This window comes from Sinocyclocheilus anshuiensis, unplaced genomic scaffold (genome assembly GCF_001515605.1).
Source record: "Sinocyclocheilus anshuiensis isolate Anshui unplaced genomic scaffold, SAMN03320099.WGS_v1.1 scaffold283, whole genome shotgun sequence".
Lineage (NCBI taxonomy): Eukaryota > Metazoa > Chordata > Actinopteri > Cypriniformes > Cyprinidae > Sinocyclocheilus > Sinocyclocheilus anshuiensis.
Genome location: NW_015549605.1, coordinates 2,210,363 through 2,226,687, shown reverse-complemented (window position 1 = coordinate 2,226,687; position 16,325 = coordinate 2,210,363). Strand labels below are relative to the sequence as shown.

General features: G+C 38.8%; 3 protein-coding genes across 4 annotated transcripts in view; 1 reads left to right on the top strand and 2 right to left on the bottom strand.

The window, feature by feature from the left end:
• Positions 1–1,989, bottom strand: part of LOC107658859 (ADP-sugar pyrophosphatase-like) — a 73,359-nt gene extending 71,370 nt beyond the window's left edge. Inside the window, exon 1 of the mRNA XM_016447544.1 lies at positions 1,812–1,989. The gene's annotated coding sequence lies outside the window, so the exon portion shown is untranslated. The remainder of the gene's footprint in view (positions 1–1,811) is intronic.
• Positions 1,990–5,395: 3,406 nt separating this feature from the next.
• LOC107658768 (coiled-coil domain-containing protein 3-like) lies at positions 5,396–11,392 on the bottom strand. The gene is made up of 3 exons (XM_016447419.1): positions 10,928–11,392; positions 9,889–10,063; positions 5,396–6,057 (listed from the first exon to the last, which is right to left on the bottom strand). The coding sequence occupies exons 1-3, from the start codon at positions 11,293–11,295 to the stop codon at positions 5,770–5,772; spliced, it is 831 nt and encodes a 276-aa protein (XP_016302905.1). The 5' UTR covers positions 11,296–11,392; the 3' UTR covers positions 5,396–5,769.
• Positions 11,393–13,492: 2,100 nt separating this feature from the next.
• Positions 13,493–16,325, top strand: part of optn (optineurin) — a 6,752-nt gene continuing 3,919 nt past the window's right edge. Inside the window, exons 1-6 of one of the 2 annotated variants that reach the window (XM_016447533.1) lie at positions 13,493–13,772; positions 14,420–14,571; positions 14,654–14,847; positions 14,940–15,086; positions 15,167–15,231; positions 15,566–15,676. In XM_016447533.1, coding sequence (XP_016303019.1) covers positions 14,439–14,571; positions 14,654–14,847; positions 14,940–15,086; positions 15,167–15,231; positions 15,566–15,676 — 650 coding nt within the window. In that variant the 5' untranslated portion in view covers positions 13,493–13,772; positions 14,420–14,438. Of the gene's footprint in view, positions 13,775–14,419; positions 14,572–14,653; positions 14,848–14,939; positions 15,087–15,166; positions 15,232–15,565; positions 15,677–16,325 lie in introns of both variants that reach the window. The other variant, XM_016447534.1, reaches the window with a different exon arrangement.

Sequence of the window (16,325 nt, the reverse complement as noted above, 5' to 3'; positions counted from 1 at the left end):
TATATATATGCCTTGCCTGAGTAAACTTGCTTTACCAGCAGAGAGAGAGAGGAAAAATGTGTATTTAGTGTAGTATAAATGCAGCATTTAAACTACCATATGCATGCCACATAACACTATGTTAAGAATATTGAAAAAAATAAAATACACCTTTGCCGTTTCCCTTACAATTGATTCACAGTTACAACTGGACCTTAAACGATAAACAATGACCAATAGGCTATATATACTGTATACACACACGCTCATTGATAGCTCTGTACTGACTTGAGCAAATTTGATTCAAACTGCTACCCGAGTCACTTTGACCAACTATTTAAAAAAAGAACCGGTTCAAAAGAGTCATTTGTTTGAGATTCAAATATCAGGGCTCGCACTGTGTTTGTTGTTGTAAGCAGGAACCTAAACAGGAACTTCATGAGATATCTGACAAATTGACATGTGGATGCATACATTTTTCACCTATTGTTGGCAATGGCAACAAGATTAGTCTATATAATGAAATATACAGCCAACATTTAGTAAAAAAAAAAAATCTGACCCCTTGATACACTAAATTGCTGGTTAGTGTATTTCTATTTCTATTCACCACAATGATTTATGATATATTGAGTTTTCCCTAATTTTCTTTTTTGAATTCCAGTGTTTCTGAAGGTCTTATGAAGGTCAACTTAAATTTAAGACATCGATGTTTTCAAAATACACTGCTCTTTATATTTTTGTCTTGTTTTCTGAAAAGAAAATCACAATTTTGTCAGTTTTTGCTTAAAGCAAGAAAAATATCTGCCAACCGAGTAAGAAACATAATCTCGATTCAAAGGCAAAACAAGATATTTTTTCTTGTTTTGATGTTCAACTGTCTTCTCCAAACTTTACAACTGTACTTCAATGTGGAATGTCAAAAGCTAAATTATTGTTATTTTATTTAATTGAATACATTTAATTTTATGCATTAGCAGATGCTTTTATTCTCTCTTTGTTGAAGAGCCAACAATAGTCATAATATAAATGCCATGTTTATTAGACAACTAGATTAGGAAGCAAGCTAGAGAAAAGAAGAAAAAGAAGTTTCTCTTTCATATTTTTCTCTCCACTCACCATCACCAGATGCAGTCAAACCCTTAATGCTGTGCTATAGGTTCTTCTGCAGACCTGATCGTGGAGAAACCCACTTTAATTTTACAAGCCGACATCCAAAACATCTTAAAATAGATGCTGAGATTTCCCCAGAGGACAGCACACATTGTTTTTCCCCTCGTGCTGCCGCAGGGAGCAGCAGTTTCCCTGTCATTATCCTCTTAAAATAAATGACTTCTAACTGCATCGCCTCGAGAGCCAATGTCAGTGTGCTCTGCAACATGTGACCCGCTCTCTATCCAACCTAACAGTGGGAAATTATGAGTCATGCTAATGTCATAGTTTGCTAAGCCACAAAAATCTTCATCTTTTTGTTTGAATCATGCTGAAGGGCATTTCAGTGGATGTTGGGGGTACAAATGAAGAAATTTTCCCAGAGGAGTGGCACACATAACAGAAAACAGAGCATTACGTGCACTCACATACACACACCAGGCTATTAAGACATCTCAGAAATCCAGCAGGTCAGAGAAATAAAAACCTGAACCATTAGATGGCATCTCTGGCTCTTTGTTTGACCCACATGAGCACACAAGCAAACCTACCTGGTCTTTTCATATGATCTCACATAGCTCACATGATCAGTTCAACCAAAATGTTGGAATATCTCAAATCAACAACACCTCAAATGCAATATGTTACAGTTCAATTAGTATGAAATTATCTTGACTCACCAATGACGTTCACTTGAAGTTAAGAGAAGCTCGACAGTCTTTCTTTGTGCAAACTTATGCCGGTTATTTTTCTTCTGAAATCTGCCAGTCTATGAATGAATTAACTTTCAATGAAAGGGTGTTTAAAAGAAATCACTTGGCGGCCATCTTGGCAACACCCCCAATGCTCATTATTTTCTAGTACAGCTGCTACCTGCTAGCTGTCTGAAATGTCCAAAACTGTTGGCCTGGCATGTTCCAAGCCAGAAATAAAAAGTGTAAAACATTTATTTTTTAGCATTTACACATGCACATGCATGATGTCCTCCACTTCTCCTTTGATTTACACACAGCCCATTCAGAGCAAGTTATTTTTTGTTGAATACAATTTTGCAAAAACAACAGAAAAATACAACAAGCCCAGGTAACATAAATATGTTCTACATTTTTATTTTTGCTAACAATTCTATTAAGTTATGAAAACTCTGTATGCTCTCATTTTAAAAACGTTTATTCTTGGTTATGTAAATGTTAAATGAGTCGAATGATTAAAACTCATGAAGTGAGTTCAGGATTAAAAAAGAATAAATATCTGCCAATGGGCTTAAAAAAAAAAATCAAAGAGTTATTCCATACTTTCACACTCTTCATACAAGACAAAAATACTGAGGACGACTGCTCTGATTTAAGGTCTTAATTTATAGAAGGGCAACTTTTAAAGACCTTCAGAAACCCTGCAAAAATGTTTCTTAAAATTGAATTGATGTTGCCATCTTGCAACAGAATGTGATCTAACATAGAGATGCTCCCGGCCATTATCAAGTGACCGAAACCTTAACTTAGTCTATTTCTGTGGTTCTTAACTTCAGAGTCAGCGTCCATCATCAGCTCCTGCTATCAGCCTCCAGCCTCTTAGTTCCTGCTGTCTGATCACATCTGCAGCTCAAAGACTTTGATAACAGACTCAAACTGTGTTGAAAGCGGACAAACGTCAGTCTGGTATGTTTTGTAGTGGGATCAGCTGAGGTTAATGTTTATGAGAGGACTGGTTAGTGTTTGCTTGGGTTGGAGTGAGATTGAACCGTCTTAGATCTATACGCTCTGCATTGTCAGCGTGCTGATATGCCGATGTGATAATGTTTTGTGTAGCAGCAGTCCTGCAAAATTCAATATTAGCTCACAGCGAGTCATTTCGGTTGATTTAGAAAGCCTGCAGCTAACTGGTGAAATCAAAGCTACTGTCTGCTTAAAAGAGAAGATGTAGACGCTCTAACTCTGCACATGTGATATGACTCTGCAGGGTCTCTGTCATATGGAATAAGAGAAATATTCGGGATGTTTTAAGCAGGAACCTGAGTCTTTCTGCTGCACGATGCCCGCAAAGTTTCATTACCGGAAGAACTGGGGGTGTACAGATGAAAACTCCTGATGTTCCTCTGTGTGTTTGTGTGTGAAGAAAGTACTTCAGAGAATGCAAGTTAGCTCAAAGTTAACATTTTTTGGGGTTGTGAAATGTAATAATTACAAATCCAAAATAATCCATTCAAATCAAACTGAATCATGTTGAATCATTTAGTAAGAAATCATAATCAAATGTTCACAAGAGCAGCTATTTATACACCTAATGGGAAATATATTTGTCCCTCTCATAAGTGAAATATGACTGTTTTTGTTCATTAATAATTATGATTTAATTTTTACAGATCGTCTGTCGGTTTGACTTACCAGATGCTGCAGGATTGTTCAGCATCCTCATAACCTGAACTCCTCAAGACATTTGGGAATATGAGTAAGGACATAATTTCTCAGAACTGGACTGAGACATGTTAAACACATCCTCTCGATCTGCTCAGCAGATGAAAGGAGACGATGAGTGAGGATTTGCTGAAAAGCCGTCACTGGATTGTCTGCTTGATAAGTGAACCTGTGATGCATTACTATCAGCTACACCAGAAAGGAAGAATCAGATCTCATGTAATTCAGCGTAATCATAGTATCTGAATGTGTGTGTGTCCTTGCACTTACCTGATGTAACTGTGTGAAGTGTGTGGGGTGATGTATATGTATAGGTCCTTTATATTGGCTTTTAGTAGTATTGTCTGTTTAGCTTTATATATAAAAAACAGGTTTATAAGTAATCTGGTGATATTGTTAAAAATATTGAATTTTGACTTGAAGACAAATAACTTTTTTAAAGTTTACTTTAATCATTGTAAAAGCATCAAAATCACCAATGTTTCTTTATATACATAATTTAGCTCTGTCCCATCTAAACACGTTTGTACTGCTCTTTTACTCATAATATTAATCTGTTTACTCACTTCTTCCATCCGTCTGCACAAACTTCTATCATGTGTCTCAAACTTTGCAGAAGTATGAGCTAATAGCATTTGTTCTCCTTAAACTTTGAATTTTGTATGAGTTTTACAATGTACAGTGGAACTAAAGACGAACTAAAATACTTTCAGGTAAGACAGACCAATCACCTTTCAGTATGCAAATATTACGATGACATCACTGCTTCCTGTTACTTTTTGAATGCTGACTATTGTAACACTTTTCAAACTTTCATCTTAATTTACTTTTGGAACCATAATTCGGTGAATGCTTCTATGACATTATCACTATCAGTAAGATTTTGAATGTGTAAACAATCCATCAGTGTATGTCAAAGGGATACACTGATTTTAAGATTTAAAGGGATACTCCACCCAAAAATGAAAATTCTGTCTTTATTTACTCAGTCTCATGTCGTTCCAAATCTGCATGAATTTTTGCTTTGGCGGAACACAAAAGAAAAATGTTGGTAACTAAATAGTTTCTGTTCCCATAGTATGGGGGAAACAAACTGTTTGGCTATCAAAATTCTTCAAAATATCTTCTTCTGTGTTCAGCAGAAGATGGAAATGATTTGGAACCTGATGATGGTGAGTAAATGTTGCCAGAATTTTAGGTGGACTATCTCTTTAAAAATTCAAAGTAAGACACTTTAAAGTGCCCCTATTATGGGTAATGAAAGGTTCATATTTTGGTTTTGGGAGTCCCCAACAACAGGTTGACATGCATGCAAGGTCGATAAAACACTTTCATTGTCTTATAATATGCATTTATTTTTACCTTACTTGCTCAACGACTCCCAAACGATTCATTTTTCCAAACCCCTCCTTTGTGTGATGCTAATCTGTGGTGATTGGTTCGATTGGTCTCATTTTCATTTCATCATGCCTGTGTAATGCCTGATAAAGCAACGTTTGTGAGCACAGTGCTGCTTTGTGTACAGCGTTACCGGGGAAACCGCTATATTTATCGCTTCAAAAGCGGCACCTAGTGGCAAAGAATGAATTTGCATTTTCATTCAGACCAACAAGAAAAGACCAACAAGTGGGCGGGCAATATGCTAATGTTTCATTATGTTGATGTCAACATGAAACGGCTTGGGATTCGTTTTAAAAACGACTCGTTTCAATGATTCAGAGTCGACTCTTTCTTTTGAGAGACGATAACTTTATACACGGTGCACTTTCAAATTTAAAACTTTGCAGGATGTTTTCATTCACTTAGAGCTGTGTTACAAACTGCATGAAAGGTCATTTTCAAAAATCCATAATAGGGGCACTTTAATGTTTGAAAAATGCACTTCATGTGGTAACATCAAAATTAGTTTAATTCAAACTAAAAGTCTAAAATACTGTACGACATCAGCTTACACTAACAAGTCGTTTTTAAGGGTCAGATTAGAAATGGCTCCATAAGCATTCACTTTCACAAAAATCTTAAATTTCTTCAAAAAGAAGTTTAAGCTTACCATATATCTACATTAAAATTATGTACAAAACAAGTTTACATCAAGCATTTGGAGCTTAATTAATTGCTAAAAACTATGGAAAGAACAAAAAAATGCAAATATATGGGATCTGAAGACTGCCCTGCAGTCTGTATGAGTCCATGTGAAGGTGTGTGTGTGTGTGTGTGTTGGAGCTCACAGTCTATGTGTGTATCTGTGGCGGGGAGGGCTGTGTTGGGGTGAAATGGCATTGAGGTGATGTCCTACGTGTCTCTCCGCCGTCTTCAGGCGCTCTTGCAGCTCCAGGCGCTCCCGTTCTGCACGGCGGGACACTTTGCGGGCCTTCCTCAGAGAATGCCTCAGTTTCCCCACTCGTTCTTTTAACTGTTCATTCTTCCTCTCCAGCTCGGCCACACGCTCCTCAAGCTGTCCAACTCGCTCCTCCTCCTCAAACAACACCTTCTGCACGGAGGAACACAGCAGCTGAAAGATAAAATGAGAGAGACGGTCATTGACGTACATTTTAATCTGTGCATGCACTGACAACCTGACCCAGTGGAATGAAGGTCGACATACAACATGACATCATTTCCAGCCTCCGTCAGCCTTATTATTTCCTGTTGAGCGCTGCCTTTCTTCTCTGGGCCCCTACACATGCCAGCGTGTGTGTGATGGAGGCAGTTCAAAAGTCATGCCCACAGTAGACAGAAGCTGAGGCATGCTGTGTGTGTGCACATGTGGAGAGTGTGTGATTGCATGGCCGTGTCTGTGTGTATTTGAGCAACGGGAGGCCACATGTTCTCCCTGAACAGCGGAAAGGTCTAAATCCCTATTGTAATGGGCCAAATCTGAGTGTTACATGATGTCAAAGGTCACCACATGAGCTAATTGCACAAAAAGTGAAACACAAATGTCATGAAAATGAACGGCGACAGATGCTGTGGAGTTCGGTCATTTTAAGTCAATAATGATTCAAATGCCAGTTTAAAAAAACACTTTTATTTTATAATACGTTTTAAAATGTAATTTATTCCTGTGATGCAAAGCTGAATGTTCAGCATCATTACTCCAGTCTTCAGTGTCACATGATCCTTCAGAAATCCGTCTAATATGCTGGTCAAGAAACATTTATTAATATTATCAGTCTTGAAAACAGTGGTCTGCTTAATATTTTTGTGGAACCTGTGATATATTTTTAGGATTCTTTGATAAATGGAAACTTCAAAATAACGGCATTTTTTAAACCGAACACTTTTGTAACATTACAAACGCCTTTACTGTCACTTTTAATCAATTTAATGCATACTTGCTAAATAAAAGTATTAATTTCTTAAAATAATAAAAAAAAATTAAATAAGTTCATCTGTTTGCACAGCTTTTAAAACACTGTCCTTGAACAGAAAAACATGCATACTGTAGAATAAAGACTGCTGCGAATGACTGTTGTTGTGTCCTACTGTCCAAACAAAACCCCCACTGCTGTAACAACAACAGCACTCTCCAAACGACACGACACCCAGAGCAGACAGACAGGTGGACACAACACACACATGCTGGAATAAACATCTCTGCTCATTAACTAGACCTTATAGTCATTCTTTTGCTTCTAAAAAACTATGTAAACAGCTATTTTGCAATGCTATTCGATATAATAAAATTTCTTCTTAATGTGGGTGTTGTGTATTTAAAACCACAAGAGCCAAACATAGCCTGCTTTGCTTTCAAACCCAAACCAGACCCAGATGTGATGGTACGTGAGTCATCCATAACAATAGATGAGTGTTTTTGAGAAAAGAAAATGAGACAAGAATGCACAATAGACAATGAGAGAAAGAATGAAGAAACGGAGAGAATTTGGGCACACATTTGGGTTTAGATAGATAGATGGATGGATGGATGGATGGATAGATAGATAATTATGCATTGAGAAATTTGACTGTGTAGCAAATGCAATGGTGTTTTTGCATTTGTGTGAATCTGATTAGAGTTTAATAAAGCATAATGGGTTTTTAAGATGGATGGTACAGGAAGCAGGGGGCGACATAACTAATAGACACGGTGCCGGCTATATAGTTACAAGAGCACAAAGTCCCTCAGGCGGCCTCAAACAGTCCTTTTCCCACAGGAAAGCTCCTGTGTAAAACAGCTCTCATTATCTCTCTGAGGTTCCCGGGCCTGATAATCACACCCACCTGTTCCTGCAGCGCACACACCATCATTATCTTTATCTTCTCTCTCAGCATCTGTCTGTCTCTCTGTGCAGATGTGATTAGTGAAGTGTCCCAGTGTGTCTTTTTTGATCTGTAATACTTGAATGAATTTAATAGTATTGTTAAAGAAATGTTCAGGATTAAAAAAAGATGCTGTTAATAGGGCTTTAATTAGTTCGAAACCGGATATCGCTTGTTTGCATCTAGACAGACCAACTGTCACATCTGTTTAGCGGAGTGGACACCTGTTAGAGGAATCCTGCACCTCCTCAGGTCACTGTGTCAAATCTCAAGATGAATGGACACACACAAAAATACTTCTGACTGCTTTTGATGCATAAAGTTTTCTATAATTGCTTTCAATACCTCAAATTCTCAGTGCAGGTTCTCCTTAATTGCATCTACATTTCTGTTCAAAAATTTGAGGTCAGTAAGATTTTATTTGAATGAATACTTTCGAAATGTATTTTTTGAAATTAATATTTTTACCCAGCAAGAATGCAAATTAAATCAATTGATCAAAGTGAATTTGACAGTGTTGTAAAAGTATTGTGACATTAAAGACGAGCAGAAATGGCTGCTAAAAATTCAGCTTTGCCATCACAGGAATACATTTTAAAATATATTCAAATAGAAATTTGAATATATTAGGTAAAATAAAATAAATAAATTTTGGTTGGCATAAAAGACTGGGAATTTAAACCTATCAAGATAAGATCTGACTTATTAAATACAATACTATTATAAAATGACATTAATTCTTCAATATAATAAAAAAGTATCTGGACATTTAAATCACTCTGTATGAATGTAACTCTGCTAACAAAATACCAAACCATGTGGCATCTGCAAAAAAAACTGACGTATGCAGTCAAACAAAAAAAGCATTTGGCATTTGACATTTGTCTGGAAGGCAAGGGAGATTCCCGCTGGTTCACACCCAGAACTTTTCTCTGTTGGTATATTACGCTCAATAAATCAGAAACTGTATCGCCCCAGCTGATGACTGTTTTCAGTTAGCTGAAGTGGCTATTAATCTGTATGTTCAGGCATCTCATTGTGTTTGTCTTCAGATAAACTCCTCCCCTCCAACAGCAGACCACAGTCCGACTAATGAGTGGCTTTGTGTTTGATGTGTGTGAATGTACAGCAGGCTAATCTCATCAAGGCGAACATATCTGCCTCCACTTGATACTGTGTGTGTGTGTTACATCCTCACATCCTTCAAAACCCCTGCTATAACCTCTGAGGACCCCTGACATTCCTCCCATTCTGCCTCAAACCGTCCACATCAAACGCATGATTTATTTTCCTTTCAAAACCCACCGCCGTTTCCCCCGAGATGATGTCCACATGTCCAGTTGACGTCTCCCTCACTCTTTTCCATTTTCATTCTATCTCAAGCTTTATTTTCAGTGGCAGATGTGTGTGTTTAGGTGGCGACAGGCTGTCCGTGAGTGTGTGTAAGATAGAGCAGCTCTAGCTGGGAGGTCTTTAATCCGGCCTCTATCGAGCCGAATGAACTCTTGAATTACCTCAGCCTCCTACCGTGATGAACAGTCACAATCGTCAATACAAAGACCACCAAAGAAAGGGACTTGTGTGTCTAAGTGTGTGCTGTATAATGGAGCTGCATTTACCCATGAGAACCTGAACATGTTACTTTTTTATATTATTCTCATTCCCTGTGTTACTCACACCTTTTTGTCCGTAGCCAATCAGATTTCTTGATTCTTTAGTTGTTTTTCACCAGACGCTAGTGCAACACTAGTGGAATGGAAATTGGTTGCTGTTTTACTGTTGAAGCACAGGTAAAAATAATGCATTTGTGCAAGCAGACACTTCTGTCTTCATAAAAAGCCATTTACGAGACTCTTGAATTTACAACGGAGTCATTTTAAAAGAGTGAACATGCTCTGAACGTCTGCCTGTTACGATGCAAACAAGCTTGCGCAAACACGTACACATACTGATGTTCACCTTTCACAGATTTATGCCTTTCAATTTTCTTGTCTTGACAAGATATATAGTTTTAATTTATGTCTGCCACTCTATAGTGCATTTTGAGCCCATCTGTGTGTGTGTGTGTTTACTGGTGTCGTACCCTGCTGTCTTCCTGGCTCTCCCAATCACTATTAAAGTTGTGCATGGTCTGTCCACCAGAGCAGTTTGAGAACTGGAAGAGGCTGGAAAACAGTCGTCTGTTCTCCAGCGTGTCAGGGAATATGGCATCCTGAAAGTTGACTCCATGAGGGAGGATGTTGTAGTTTTCATCCATCCTGTAAGAGACATGTACATGTTTGTTTGCATATACTTGTTGTGAGGATGTTTGACTGTATGACTTAAATTAGATTGTAAAAAATTTAATTTAAATACTAAAACTAACTGAAAATAAACATATATCCAACTATTGTTTTATTAAAGAACTTCAGTTCTTGAAAATAAGTAGACAAGCAATGCTTGTTTGTGTTTGAAGACAGCCTACTGTAGGAAAAAGGGGCAGCTCATTCCCTACATTAATTTTAAAATTAAAAATTTCAAAAGTAAAAAAAAACAAAAAAACTTGTAGTTCAGTGTGTGAATAGAATGATTCAATAACCACCCCGATTCTTAAGTAGAATCTGTTCGAGTCATTTATTCTAGAATCGGACTACATTGGTCCTGTTGTATATTTCTGATTCACTAAAAGAACCGGCTCATAAGAGTCATTCGTTTTGGGATTGACTTCAAGGGTTGCACTCAATCTTTTGATTCACTAAAAAGAACTGGTTGATAAGAGTCATTTAGTAGCGGTGCTGTACTGAATGTTAATGCAAAAAAAGACAAAATATTTCTGGCGCAAGCAACTGCAAAGCAACACCTTAGCAACCACCCCGAGTACCTTAGCAACCACCCTGGGTACCCTAGCAACCGCATAGCAACACCTTAGCATCCATCTATCTATCTAGACTGCATTGCCTTCAAAATATTCAAGATTTAAAACTACTTCTACTTCAGACTGAAAACTGTCAAACTTTTGAAGCTTTTAAAAACTTTTTGGTCAGGCTTTCTCAAGCCAACTTAAAGTTTGTCTTGACGAACTTTTTTTTAATTAAGTTCAGAATAAGAACCGGTTCTTGGTCTTTAAATAGACGTGAACCCACCTGAGGAAGAATATGTAGGAGTTGTTTTCCATCACCGTGTGTGACTGACAGCTAAAGTACCCCAGTCCCGTGAGGTTGAGGCGCGAGCCCGCAGGCACCTCCAGCATGCTGCCCCACGCCTGATCGCACAGCAGCTCCACCTCCGCCGCGTACAGCAGCGCGTCCTCCGCGCGCTCGTGCTTCAGGTACGGCAGGTAATTGTAAAGGCTGGACGCGTACGGCTCCTCGTGGATGGCCAGCACCTTGGCGTACACAATAATCTCGGCGAGTTCAACTCGACAGCCCTCGCTCAGGGGTCGCCACTCGCTGGGCAGCTGACACGCAAACGCGAATCCGACACCCAGCGTCAGCAGAAGCGCAAGGTGCATGCTTCCCGTGCCTGCAAATAAACCCACGCGTAAAAGTGCTCGTTCACGGGTTCAGTGGATAGGCGATGCAAGTGAAAGCACTCATGCAGCGGCCCGGGGTCAGATCACATAATCCTGCTCCTCCTCGATCCATCATCACTCCTGAAGTTCGTCTCAGGCCAATCGGCGCGCTGGAGTTTAAACAGCCAATAGACGCGCTGCGTCCTGCGTCCATCCAGCAGCCTCACTGCTGCATTCCTGGACGGCATTTGGACTCATTTTCTGTCTTTATTGATTATACAGGCAGAAAACAGATCACTGTTCATGGGAATTCACTTTCTACAAAAGTGTTTTAGGGAAAATACATTAGAACGTATGGACCCTTTACTTTTCAGTCATGCAAAAGTTTAACAAGTTTGCAAAAAGCAGAACACAATAATCAATTAATCATATAAATAATATGACAAAGAACATTATCATTTTATTTAATCCGGGTGATAAAAGTGTTAAAACTAGTATTTTTAAATTTGAAAAGTACAGTTCAGTCTCCCCTTAATTGTTAGGCTACCAGATTAAAATTTATACAGGCAGAAAACAGTTAATGGAAACTCACTTTCTACAAAAGTGATTTTAGGGAAAATACATTTATATAACGTACGTATGGGCGTTTTATTATTATTATTATTAAAGGGATAGTTCACCCAAAAATGAAAATTCTGTCATTAATTACTCACCCTCATGTCGTTTCAAACCTGTAAGACCTTCATTCATCTTCGGAACACAAATTAAGATATTTTTGATGGAATCTGAGAGCTGTCTGACCCTGCATAGACAGCAACGCAACTGAAATGTTCCCAAGTCCAGAAACGTAGCAAGGAGACCTGTAAAATAATCCATGTGACATCAGTGGTTCATCCGCAATTATACGAAGGAAGCTACGAGAATACTTTTTGTACACAAAAGAAAAAAAAAACATTTTTTGATGCGGAGGAGAAAAACGTCTCCTCCGCATCACCCTGGTGCCATTTTGGAGAGTATCAGCTGGATGTAAACAGCGTATGCTGTTCTGTGTCAGCTGCGTCACGCCGGATCTGTTTCCTACGTTGTTGTGATTTGATCTGAACGAAAACAGCGTATCGGTGTGACGCAGCTGACACAGAACAGCATATGAACGTTTACGTCCAGCTGATATTCTCCAAAATGGCACCAGGGTGATGCGGAGGAGACGAATTGTTGAATAAAGTCGTTTTTTTTCTTTCTTTTGTGCACAAAAAGTATTCTCATAGCTTCGTATAATTGTGGAAGAACCACTGATGTCACATGGATTATTTTACAGATCTCCTTGCTACGTTTCTGGACTTGGGAACATTTCAGTTGCGTTGCTGTCTATGCAGGGTCAGACAGCTCTCAGATTCCATCAAAAATATCTTAATTTGTGTTCCGAAGATGAACGAAGGTCTTACGGGTTTGAAACGACATGAGGGTGAGTAATTAATGACAGAATTTTCATTTTTGGGTGAACTAACCCTTTAAATAATATGTAGTAGTTTGTCTCTGTATTGTGTTGCCCATTTAAAATTATTTAAGTTAGCCAGGTGCCTAAAAAAATGGTCTTCTCTAACTGGGATACCACATCATATTTAGATGTAATTTATTTGTGTACTTTTTGCTCTTTATTTATTTAGCCTACGTGACGATTCGTGTAAAGTCTAACAAGTCTGCAAAATGCAGAACAAAATAATCAATTCATAATATAAATAATACAATACAGATTATCCTTTAATATTATGCTGATGATACAAGTGTTAAAACTAGTATTTTCAAATTTGAAAAGTACAAAAGTTGTATTCAATGGACTGTATCTTTTTTTCTGTGTAATATCGATGGAAATGACCGTTCAATCTCTCAATTCTCAAGTTTTGAAAGCGTGTACATTGTCGCTCAGCTCTGTCTCAATGCCTCCATCTAGTGCATCAACAAAGTCATTACATTAGAGGTGACAACTTTTTATTACAACGATATTGATCTATTGTTATCGTTGTTGTTATAGCTATATTGAAGCGTTTTTATGACCCATAAAATCTAAATTTACCATATGGAAGGAAAGCGCAAAGCTGATTCTACACCCACGAGAGTTTGTCATCATATAAATAGGAAATTATGACTGTTACGCACTAAAATCATAACGGGGGGCAGAAAAGCCGCTCCCTTTGCCCCAGTTCTGGGTGCGTTATGCGGGATGACCTCAGCAGGACAGGCGCAGGGAAACCCCGGCCGCGTCGTGGCGTCACCGTCAGCTGGTTCAACGCTATTCATGGGAGCAGCTTCAGAAGCTAGAGCCTTATGACATCGGATAGACATTTACTTGCATAACGCTTACTGCACACAGACCCATCCTTCTGTATTACAGATCTGTGCGTTCAGCGCGCTGCACTGACGTCTGGATCAGGAAACGCAGCATTTCCCAAAACAAGTCGGTGTACACAAGTGAACGCTTGGTGAGTATCGCAGTGCTTTTAAATGTAGCGAGTCATTTCATTTTATATCTTTAAAAAGTGTCTCCACATATATTAACATGTTGCGCACTCATAAAACATATTAGGGCGTAGTTTACGAGTGTTGGTTAATTTCTACCGCAAATGTCCTAGTTAACTTTCGTTTTCTCGTCATATGTATTGTGAAACGTCCCAGGTGGGATTTTAACAGTCACCATTTAGATTAGCGTTCAATCCCACGAGAACACTAAGTAACCATTGTTTGCCACTCAAACATGTGTCATCTACTCACACTAATGTCATTCAAAATTCATTTCAAGCCATAAGAACTAAAGTCATTATTACTTAATCTTCCTACAATCTTCCAAAGCATTGAATCGTTGCCACCAATCAGACCGAGTCTGGGTTTAACTCGATAACCTTATCAGAACGACTGATAACGAATCATTCAGATTTAGTGATGTGGATCAAATGAATAACTGATACTATTCTAATTTTAGTTTTTTGATTGCATTTTGAACATACTAGCACAAGCACATACATTTTTTGGTTCAGCCAAAGTTTCACTTTTCATTCTGTGCTGATAATTGCATATTTGAGCATAAACCATTCTTGAACTAAGAGTCATGTTGTGGTATTTCATAACTCAGCTCAAGAAGCTCCAGAAACATGGCATCTGGTTCATCGATGATGAACGGGGACATCAATCACCCACGCGGGTCCGGCCCGGGGAATCTGGGCAGTTTAGAAGAGACCCTCCAGCAAATGAACACCCTGATCAAAGAGAACAAAGAACTGAAGGGTGAGACTTTCAGTCATAATCACAGTACATAAACGCGCTCCATCGCATACAACAACCCCATTTCCTTATGTGTATCCCACAGAGGCCCTGAAACAAACCAACTTATCCATGAAGGAGCGCTTTGAGGGTCTGTCGGCATGGAAGGAGAAGCAAAAGGAGGAGAGAGACTTCCTGGAGCAACGATTAGAGGAGGCCAAAACCAGACTGAATGCTGTGGATTCAGAGAATGAGGCGCTGAAGAATCGAGTGGAAGAGCTGGAAAAAAGTGGAGCTGAGGTGAGACAAGATAGAAACAGTGAAAGATCATACCATTTAGAAATATCGAATCAATATAAAAAGACTTAAATTAAGTTATATATCTGCCGTAGTGTTTACACACCGAACTGGAGGCGCTGAGAGGTCAGATTGCTCGTCTTCAGGCCGAGAAGAATGATCTAGTAGCATTAAACTCTGAACTCCAGCTCAAAATGGGTCAAGGTTCACCTAGAGATTCCTTCATTGAGATTAGAATAGCTGTAAGTATGCACACACACACAGAAACACAATGAAGCGGCACTATGTTGCTCAATGTCACTCTCTGTGCTTTCTTCCACAGGAAGATGAGTTAAAAGTGACCAGAGATTTGCCCAATATGCCAAAGGACCCTTGTGCTTTCAGCATGTAAGCACTGCAGAATTAGGCATGAAGTTCAGCAGATTTCCAATGAAATGCTTCTGATTCAGTCAATTTAACAGTCTTTGACCCCTTGCTTGCTTGTTTGTTTATTTGCTGTATGTAGCTATAGTTTGTGAGCTAGAAATGGCACTAGATCTGACAAAAACTCTTTATGTGAGAGTTTTAAGTTCGAAAACGTATTCAAATAGTTTCTAAACCATGCAAAAAAAAATTCTTTATGGGTTAAAGTTAGGATGTGGGCCATGGTAAGTCTATAGTAATTGTAGAAACACAATAGGTCCTCAATTTAATAACTAAACAAATATGTGTGTGTACGCAGGCCAAAGGCTGAGTCGGAGGAACAGACAGTGAGGCAGCTGCTTCGCTCCCTCAGAGCAGAGACTGATGAGAAGGAGAGACTGCAGCTAGTGCTCCAGGAGGCACGTGGGAGGTAGGACACAATTTCGCATACCCTCTCAGAGACAGAACTTAAAGAGTTAGTTCACCCAAAAATGAAAATTCATTAATTACTCACCCTCATGTCGTTTCAAACCCGTAAGACCTTCGTTCATCTTCGGAACACAAATTAAGATATTTTTGATGGAATCTGAGAGCTGTCTGACCCTGCATAGACAGCAACGCAACTGAAATGTTCCCAAGTCCAGGGACGTAGCAAGGAGATCTGTAAAATAATCCATGTGACATCAGTGGTTCATCCGCAATTATACGAAGCTATGAGAATAGTTTTTGTGCACAAAAAAAATGACTTTATTCAACAATTCGTCTCCTCCGCATCACCCTGGTGCCATTTTGGAGAATATCCGCTGGACATAAACAACCTAAGCTGTTCTGTGTCAGCTGCATCACACCGGATCTGTTTCCTACGTTGTTTGCGCATTGATTTGAATGAAAACAACATATCCACGTGAATAAAGTCGTTTTTTTTTTTTCTCTTTTGCGCACAAAAAGTATTCTCGTAGCTTCGTAAAATTACGGTTGAACCCCTGATGTCACATGGATTATTTTACCAATCTCCTTGCTACGTCTCTGGACCTTGATCGTGGTAATTACATTGCTGTCTATGGGAGGGTCAGAGAGCT

Bases quoted from the DNA above. Each gene is read 5' to 3' on its own strand.
- LOC107658768 (XM_016447419.1), bottom strand. From the start codon at position 11,295: ATGCACCTTGCGCTTCTGCTGACGCTGGGTGTCGGATTCGCGTTTGCG. The intron at 10,064-10,927 runs GTGGGTTCACGT...TGTCTCTTACAG, and splicing joins TCCTACATATTCTTCCTCAG to GATGGATGAAAACTACAACA. The intron at 6,058-9,888 runs GTACGACACCAG...TTTATCTTTCAG, and splicing joins AGAGCCAGGAAGACAGCAGG to CTGCTGTGTTCCTCCGTGCA.